Below are 8,747 nucleotides of genomic sequence, written 5' to 3' on the forward strand. Positions count from 1 at the left end.
ATAAGACTTGGGAAAGAAAATAGTCAAATGGATAAAAGTTGAATCACGTAAAATTAAACCACAAACGACGACGTTTAGAAGCGAAAAGTATAAATCGAAACACACCGTTTTTGAGAAATTAATCAAAGGGAGTCTCTCTAATTACATCACATTATTAGTTAATAAATAATTAAGACGAAACTCGCGGGAACACTTCATAAAATGGCCCCCCGGCTCCCACATAACGCGGACAAGAATAAGAAAAAAAACTGACGAAAAAACGTAACACTTTTTGAAGTTTGAACAACGAAAAAAAAATATTATTCAACTTTTCTCTCTGCAAAATCGTTACAGAGAGACAACAGCCAGAAAAAAAAAAAACCTTTGGGCAAAAATTAAGAAGCAAACCCAAAAGAGAAGAAGAGAAAAACAAAGTTTTCATTTTTTTTTTTTTTTTCTGATTCCAAGTTGTTCTTCTACAGGTAAAGATCGAGTTAAAAGTTTCAACCTTTTTTAGCGGTTGATTTCTTAATTTTTCCCCACGAATTGAACCCTAATTTTGAGATTTGGTGGTCAGGGTTGGAGAAGATTGTTGATGTTTTGTTTTGATTCCATTACTCAACCATATGTTTTCACATATTCAACGACAACAATTCATCGATCCTTGAGAACCAAAACAAAGGATCTTCATTTCAGGTTTTTTTTTTTTTTTTTCCTCCTCCATGGGATCATATCTGTAATAAATGGAATTGGAAATGGTTTTCTCAAAAGCTTAGATTTTTGTTTTTGTTTTACCAGATCAAACTTTTTTTTAAGAGAAGATTTGAAAACTTTGACAAGCCCCCCTGTGATGTGATGGAGCAATTCAGGCAAATCGGAGAGGTTCTAGGAAGCTTAAACGCGCTTATGGTATTACAAGACGATATCTTAATCAACCAGAGACAATGCTGCTTGTTGTTAGACATTTTCAGTTTGGGTTTCAACACCGTTGCTGAAGAGATCAGACACAACTTGAAGCTTGAAGAGAAACATACTAAATGGAGAGCCCTTGAACCGCCTTTGAGAGAGCTCTATCGAGTCTTTAAAGAAGGCGAAATGTATGTTCGCAACTGTATGTCCAATAAAGATTGGTGGGGCAAAGTTATCAACTTTCATCAGAACAAAGATTGTCTTGAGTTTCATATACACAACTTGCTATCTTACTTTCCGGCTGTGATCGAAGCTATCGAGATTGCTGGTGAGATCTCGGGTCTTGACCCTGCTGAGATGGAGAGGAGGAGAGTTGTGTTTCTAAGAAAGTATGATAAAGAGTGGAATGATCCAAAGCTTTTCCAGTGGAGGTTTGGGAAACAGTATTTGGTTCCGAGGGATCTTTGCAGCCGTTTTGAGCATTCTTGGAGAGAAGATAGGTGGAATCTGGTGGAAGCATTGCAAGAGAAGAGGAAGTCGGAAAGCCATGAGATTGGCAAGACTGAGAGGCGTTTAGCTGATTTTTTGTTGAAGAAGCTAACCGGGTTGGAACAGTTTAACGGTAAGCTTTTCCCGAGTTCCATACTCGTTGGTTCTAAGGATTACCAAGTGAGGCGGAGATTAGGTGGTCAGTATAAGGAGATTCAATGGTTAGGGGACAGTTTCGTATTGAGACATTTTTTCGGGGATCTTGAGCCGTTAAATGCAGAGATCTCTTCTCTGTTATCGCTTTGTCACTCGAATATACTTCAGTACCTTTGTGGATTCTATGACGAAGAAAGGAAAGAATGTTCTTTGGTTATGGAGTTAATGCACAAAGATTTGAAAAGCTACATGAAGGAGAATTGTGGACCTAGAAGAAGATATCTCTTCTCTGTTCCTGTTGTGATCGATATAATGCTTCAAATCGCTAGAGGGATGGAGTATCTTCATTCAAATGAGATCTTCCATGGAGATTTGAATCCCATGAACATTCTTTTGAAAGAGAGAAGTCACACTGAAGGCTATTTCCATGCGAAGATATCAGGTTTCGGTTTGACATCAGTTAAGAATCAGTCTTTCTCTCGGGCTTCTTCTAGACCAACCACACCTGATCCTATAATCTGGTATGCACCGGAGGTTCTCTCAGAGATGGAACAAGATCTCAAAGGTACAGCTCCGAGATCGAAGTTTACACATAAAGCTGATGTCTATAGCTTTGCAATGGTGTGTTTCGAGCTTATAACCGGTAAAGTTCCATTTGAAGATAGTCATCTTCAAGGGGATCATATGGCTAAGAACATAAGAACGGGAGAGAGACCTCTCTTCCCTTTCCCTTCGCCAAAGTACCTCGTCAGTCTGATTAAACGTTGCTGGCACTCACAACCGAATCAACGTCCAACTTTCTCTTCGATTTGCAGGATCCTCCGGTACATCAAGAAGTTCCTAGTTGTGAATCCGGATCATGGTCACCTCCAAATCCAAAATCCACTTGTTGATTGCTGGGACTTGGAAGCAAGATTCTTGAAAAAGTTCTCAATGGAGTCAGGTTCACACGCGGGTTCCGTGACACAAATACCGTTCCAGCTTTACTCATACAGGGTTACAGAGAAAGAGAAGATGAGTCCAAACTTCAACAAAGAAGAGAATTCAGAAACAGGTGAATCTGTTTCAGAAAGTGTTTCAGTGGTTGAAGATCCACCAACAATGCCAACGTATGCAAAGTCATTGTGCTTAGATGCAATATCTGAATACTCAGATACAAGATCAGTTTACTCTGAAGCTCCAATCAAAAAGACCTCAGCTTTAAAGAAAAGCAGTGACGCCGTAAAACTCAGAAGAAACTCAATCTCAGGTCAGATAAAAATTGTATTTCATTGTAAAGCTCTCTGATGAATGAGATCAAACCAAATAAATTAACTAAATCTTTCGATTGCAGGTTTACGATCTTCAGGATCATCTCCTATAAAACCAAGATCAGCAACAAAAGCATCATCACCGCTAAGTCCATTTGGAAGAAGCAGCAGCAAAGCAAGGAAGGATACTAGATTGCCTTTGAGTCCTATGAGTCCTTTGATCCATGGAAGACGTAGACAACTCACTGGTCCTGCTTCTGACTCTGAGCTAACATAGCTTTTCAAACACACACATCTTGTTTTTTTTGCAAGAATCTTAAAACTGAGACAATGTTTCACACAGTGTTAGTTCCATAACATCACCCTTTTTTGTGTAACCTCTTAAATACCATTTTTTTTTTTTTTTTTTTTTTTTTTTTTTTNTTGTATTTGTAAATTTTGCTTTCTTTAGATACTTCTCTGTAGCTTCTGTAAAGTCTACACTTTTTTATCTGAAAAAAACAAGAGCTTTATTTTACCCTTAAACTCGTATTCCTGTGTTTGAGGTTTTGCTCGATTAAAGATTGGATTTTGCGTTCGTGATTGCACCTCTAATGGCTTCGCATACGCAATTAGGTTTGATTATCTTCGAGTTCTCGAGGAAATCTCAAACGAAATTGAGTACCCAGAAACTGCATAGCTTTGTTACTAAGTCCAAACTCGCTCGTGACCCGTTTTTCGCGACGCAGCTTGTACGATTCTATGCGTTAAACGATGATCTTGTTTCTGCCCGCAAACTGTTCGACGTATTTCCTGAGAGAAGCGTTTTCCTCTGGAACTCTGTTATTCGAGCTTTTGCTAAAGCTCATCAATTTAGTACTGCTTTTTCACTTTTTTCTCAGATGCTGAGTTCTGCTACGAGACCAGATAACTTCACCTATGCGTGCTTAGCTCGTGGCTGTTCAGAGAGTTTCGATACCGAGGGACTGAGGTGTATTCATGGGATTGCAATCGTATCTGGTCTTGGATTTGATCAAATTTGTGGCAGTGCAATTGTTAAAGCTTATTCAAAAGCTGGCCTTACTTTTGAAGCAAGTAAGTTGTTCCTTTCGATACCAGATCCTGATGTTGCTTTATGGAATGCTATGATTTCTGGATATGGATGCTCTGGATTTTGGGATAAAGGAGTCAATTTGTTTAACTTAATGCAACATCGAGGACATGTACCGAATTGTTATACAATGGTAGCCCTAACGACTTGTTTGATTGATCCTAGTTCGCTACTCATTGCTCGGTCTGTTCATGGATTTTGTTTGAAAATCAATCTAGATACTCATGCCTATGTTGGTTGTGCTTTAGTGAACTTGTACTCGAGATGCAGGTGCATAGCTTCCGCTTGTAGTGTGTATAATACCATCTCTGGGCCTGATTTAGTTGCGTGTTCTTCTTTGATAACTGGTTATTCGAGATGTGGGAATCACAAGGAGGCTTTGTATCTGTTTAATGAGATGAGAATGAGTGGTAAGAAGCCAGATTGTGTTCTTGTGGCGATTGTATTAGGGTCTTGTGCTGAGTTATCAGATTCAGTCTATGGAAAAGAAGTGCACGGCTATGTTATTCGACTAGGACTAGAATTTGATATCAAGGTTTGCTCTGCTCTTATAGATATGTACTCAAAATGTGGGGTTCTGGATTATGCGATGAATCTCTTTGCAGGGATTCCAGAGAAAAACATTGTTTCCTTCAATTCTGTTATTTTGGGTCTTGGCTTGCATGGATTTGCTTCCTCTGCCTTTGAAAAGTTCACCGAGATGCTTGAGATGGGCTTGAAACCTGATGAGGTCACTTTCGCTGCTCTGCTTTCTACTTGTTGCCATTCGGGACTTTTAAACGAAGGTCAAGAGATCTTCGAGAGGATGAAGAGTGAGTTTGGTGTTGAACCACAAACAGAGCATTATGTTTACGTGGTAAAGTTGATGGGAATGGCTGGAAAGCTAGAAGAAGCATTTGAGTTTGTAATGTCATTACGGAAACCAATTGATTCAGGAATTTTGGGAGCACTATTGTCATATTGCGAAGTTCATGAGAACACTCAGTTGGCTGAAGTTGTAGCAGAGAATATATTGGAGAATGGGGAAGAGAGAAGAAGTGTATACAAAGTGATGCTTTCTAATGTGTATGCAAGATACGGGAGATGGGATGACGTAGAAAGGCTTAGAGATGGAATAACAGAAAGCTCTGAAGGGAAATTGCCAGGGATTAGTTGGTTTTAACTCTGAAGAAAAACAGTTAATGGCTTGATAGGGTTCTTCTTGCTGATGATTAATAAGAAGAAGCGGAGAAGCTCTTTGTGGCGTTTGAGATAAGGTTAGCAGTTTCCCTTTGAATTACAATGCCTGGTTCGATTAGGTTAAGACCAGATAAGTGTATGACATAATTTTAGGATACTCCGGTCTGATCGGATCTATCTTAAAACATAAAGTTGTGGTTAGGGAGACAAAAAGCAAACCATCTCTTAAATTTTATATATTTATCCTTTTTCTTCTAATCACAACTTCTAAATATTACTCTTAACTTCTAATATTGCTCTATCTTTCTAATTTAAAAATCAGAATTAGATTGAAATAATTGTTTGGTTTCATCTTTCCCAGGAAGACAAAGAAACGACTAATTCGATCTCTCATTTTACCTGGTAATATTTTCAATCCTTTTTTTCATGTTTCCTGTCAATTTTTTTAAGAAGAATTGTGGTTTTCGCTGAGAAACTGCGGTAAATTTCGAAGAAACAATGTAAATCGTAGAATACAGTTTTCTGATTTGATGTCTAGAGAAAATAACTTTTGCAGAAAATTTTGGTCTCTGTATTTTGATTTGATCCACATATATATATCGTTGCGTGAGATCATTCAATAATTTGTGAAGCTTTCTTGGGGAAAAAGTAAATTAGAAAGTGGTACATTGCCATTTCACTGGATAAAACTTGATACATACGTTATTTCTCCCATCTATGTATGAATCAAAACAATTATTGACATGAATAATAATGGTAGAGGTTTGTTGTTGAACATGTATGATGATACTAAACATTTGTGATGGCTCGCTATTTTGTGTGTTTGCAGGAGGACGTTTTATTGATCTTAAGGTTCAAATGCAGAGACAAGAACGAGGATCGTAAGAATGGAGCGAGCAAAAACAGGTAAGATTTGTTTGAATTGATACTCAACGTACGGATATTAAATCACCGTAACAACTATTTTCGTCTTTGAAAATTGTTTATGTAAGGTTTTGTTAGTTCTCTTGTTATCTCTGCAGAGGTGGAGAAGAAAGTTTCAAAACTTGTAAAGTTCATCCAAACCAAAAACAAGATTCCAAAGGATTCAAAGAGAGAGCTTCTAGGTATTGTTAACGACCTTCAAGAGCAGTGTCAGTCTCTCTATTCTGTTTTTGATGATTTTCAACAAGATTTAGACCCCAATAGCGGTGGTGGCAGAAGAAAAGGGAAATCGCGTATTGCTTCATCGAGTTCAGATTTGGAATATTACTCTTCAGAGGAAATAGAGAATGTTGTGGATGAAGGAATTGAAATTTCTGAGCTACAAAGCAAGCTTGAAACATTGAGGAATGATGCTGAAGAGAGAGAACGAGAACTGGCTTCACGTGTGAAGGAGCTAGAACGAGAGCTAGGTAACGCTAAAGCTGAATGTGATCAGAAAAGAGGTTTAGAAAAAGAGATTGCGATGAAAGCTAGTGAAAGTAAACAGTTAGGAGAGAAGAACAAAGGGCTTAGATCTCAGATCTCCGGTTTGGAATCGGTTTTGAGAGAGAAAGGAGATGAGATATCAACACTTGTGAACAAGTTTGGGAACAGTGAGTTAGGTTTAACATCGAGGATCGAAGAGTTGAAGAGCCAGTTGAGAAATTTGGAAGAAGAAATTGGTTTCCTTCGCGCAAGAAACGCGGAATTGGCTAAAAAGTATGAAGTTAAGAGAGTAGAGGATGAAGAGCGAGTTAAGGGACTGGTGGATCAGGTAAATGGTATGAAACGTGAGCTTGAATCATCCCGGAGGCAGAAAGATGGATCTGAAGCAAAGTTGGAGAAAAAAGTTGAAGAAGTTACAGAGACAGAGATGCAACTGAAGAGTCTGAAAGAAGAAACAGAGGAGGAGAGGAACAGACTGAATGAAGAGATTGAGTATCTTAAAGGAGAAAATGAGAAGCTGCATACAAGAATCGCAGAGCTGGATTCATTGAACATGGAGATAAAGACGAAGAATGCTGATAAGATTAGAAATGAGAGCAAGATATTGGACATTCAAAATTCTGATCAGAAGAAATTGGTCAAGGAACAAGATGATATTATTCGCAGGTAAACAACAACAGAAACGTTTTTGGTTTTCAAAATAATCAGAGTATTCATTCATTTCAGGCTTTAAGTCTTTTATGTTCTGACGCAGGCTATCGGAGAAACTCAAGGATCAACAGAGACTTGTCGAAGAACAAAAAGACACTATTGACAAGTTATCTGATGATCAGAAGCTGTCGAAACGCTGGTCATCTGGCTCGAGCCGGGATTCGAAGCTGAATCCAAATGCTTTAGAGAAGAAAATGGAAGAGTTAGCAGAAGATTTCCGGATGAAGATAGAAGATCATATTAGGATACTATACAGGAGGATCCACGTGGCCGAACAAATACACTTGGAGAGCAAACACGAGTATATAAAAACACGAGAAATGGCTCAAGAAAACAGAGAAAGCCTGATGTTTTTCGAAACCCATTTCAGCAACATGAAGGATTCTTTGGAAAAAGGGTACAGGAGATCGGAAATGGCGATGAAGAAGCTAGAAGAAGCAGAGGAACAGACGAAGAGAGTTGGGAGATTAGGGGAAGAGATCGAGTCAGCGAAGCAGTGGGTGAGTGAGAAGAAGAGCGAGGTAGAGAGTCTAACGGCAAAGCTAGAATACGGAGAAGCTGAAGAAAATCTGTTGAAGGAGAAGCTATCAAAGCTAGAGAAGAAGCTTGCGGAAGAAGGAACAGAGAAACTGAAACTAACAAAGGTTGTGAGCAAAATTGAAACGAAAATGAAAGAGCTAGAGTTGAAGGCGAAGGGGAGAGAAGTAGAAGTGTTGAGTTTAAGGGAAGAGAAGAGAGAAGCGATAAGACAACTGTGTATCGTTGTGGATTATCAAAGAGATCGATACGATCAACTCAAGAAGTCATCAATCTTAAAAGGTTGTTGTTGATCTTTTTACAACCTCAAACACTGTTTATTTGTTTGTTATTGTTATAATCACCAAACCCATCTTGCAGAATACTAGTATAAAAAAAAAATGTAAGATGGTGGATTCATTTCATCATGTTGTTGTAATTTGTAAAGTAACGAAAATGCTGCTCATGTGGATTAGTTTTTGTTTTGACCAGTAAAAATTTATTTAACAGTGTTTAGTACCCCCTTATTTTTTTGTAACTTTTGTTGTCTTTTAGAATAAAGGTTAAATTCGTAAAAATACATTGACCTCGGTTTGACCGGTTTGACGAGAAAAGAGAAGAATGACAGATAGCACCCAGCTGTGAAGCGGAGGAGACGGTGGCAAAAAATGGTAATAAAAACTAAAAGGAAGGGGTAATCCTGGGAAATTGATTGAAACGCCATCAATGGAACGTAGTTTTCTTCGGGTGGCCAATTAAAAACTGAACCACTTTTCTCTTTTAAGTCTTCGTTTCGTCGGTTCGATTCTCTCTTCTTGGGATATTTTTTATTCTTCTTCTCTTCTTCTTCTTCTTCTTCTTCTTCTTCTTCTTCTTCTGTTGTTTTCAATTCGCTACCACCGGAGCTCCTTCTTCTTCTTCCAGGTAATAATAATAATCTCCGATATCAGTTTTATGATTTGACCTGAGTTTCTATTTGTTTCTAACTCTTCGATCCCTAGTGTTAGCTCACTAATTAGTAATTAGTACTTCCTTTTTTTTTTTTTTTTTTTTTTTTT

At 38.2% G+C, this 8,747-nt stretch overlaps 4 protein-coding genes across 4 annotated transcripts in view; all 4 read left to right on the plus strand.

Moving 5' to 3' along the window:
- Window positions 263-3,160, plus strand: LOC104753099 (serine/threonine-protein kinase Nek4-like). Its single transcript, XM_010475387.2, has 4 exons — window positions 263-461; window positions 557-675; window positions 778-2,782; window positions 2,867-3,160. The coding sequence occupies exons 3-4, from the start codon at window positions 835-837 to the stop codon at window positions 3,058-3,060; spliced, it is 2,142 nt and encodes a 713-aa protein (XP_010473689.1). The 5' UTR covers window positions 263-461; window positions 557-675; window positions 778-834; the 3' UTR covers window positions 3,061-3,160.
- LOC104754176 (putative pentatricopeptide repeat-containing protein At1g64310) lies at window positions 3,215-5,052 on the plus strand. Its single transcript, XM_010476314.2, has one exon. The coding sequence runs from the start codon at window positions 3,377-3,379 to the stop codon at window positions 5,033-5,035; it is 1,659 nt and encodes a 552-aa protein (XP_010474616.1). The 5' UTR covers window positions 3,215-3,376; the 3' UTR covers window positions 5,036-5,052.
- LOC104753100 (protein NETWORKED 4B-like) lies at window positions 5,884-8,172 on the plus strand. The gene is made up of 3 exons (XM_010475388.2): window positions 5,884-5,958; window positions 6,075-7,128; window positions 7,217-8,172. The coding sequence occupies exons 1-3, from the start codon at window positions 5,940-5,942 to the stop codon at window positions 8,001-8,003; spliced, it is 1,860 nt and encodes a 619-aa protein (XP_010473690.1). The 5' UTR covers window positions 5,884-5,939; the 3' UTR covers window positions 8,004-8,172.
- LOC104753101 (protein NETWORKED 4B-like) overlaps window positions 8,463-8,747 on the plus strand; it is a 4,569-nt gene continuing 4,284 nt past the window's right edge. Inside the window, exon 1 of the mRNA XM_010475389.2 lies at window positions 8,463-8,613. The gene's annotated coding sequence lies outside the window, so the exon portion shown is untranslated. The remainder of the gene's footprint in view (window positions 8,614-8,747) is intronic.

The sequence above is a fragment of the Camelina sativa genome, chromosome 16 (assembly GCF_000633955.1).
Source record: "Camelina sativa cultivar DH55 chromosome 16, Cs, whole genome shotgun sequence".
In the NCBI taxonomy this organism is placed as follows: Eukaryota; Viridiplantae; Streptophyta; class Magnoliopsida; order Brassicales; family Brassicaceae; genus Camelina; species Camelina sativa.

Excerpts from the sequence above, each read along its gene's own strand:
- LOC104753099 (XM_010475387.2), top strand. The coding sequence starts at position 835 with ATGGAGCAATTCAGGCAAATCGGAGAGGTTCTAGGAAGCTTAAACGCG. Across the intron at positions 2,783-2,866 it reads CAGAAGAAACTCAATCTCAG|GTTTACGATCTTCAGGATCA; the intron begins GTCAGATAAAAA and ends TTTCGATTGCAG.
- LOC104754176 (XM_010476314.2), top strand. The coding sequence starts at position 3,377 with ATGGCTTCGCATACGCAATTAGGTTTGATTATCTTCGAGTTCTCGAGG.
- LOC104753100 (XM_010475388.2), top strand. Across the intron at positions 7,129-7,216 it reads CAAGATGATATTATTCGCAG|GCTATCGGAGAAACTCAAGG; the intron begins GTAAACAACAAC and ends GTTCTGACGCAG.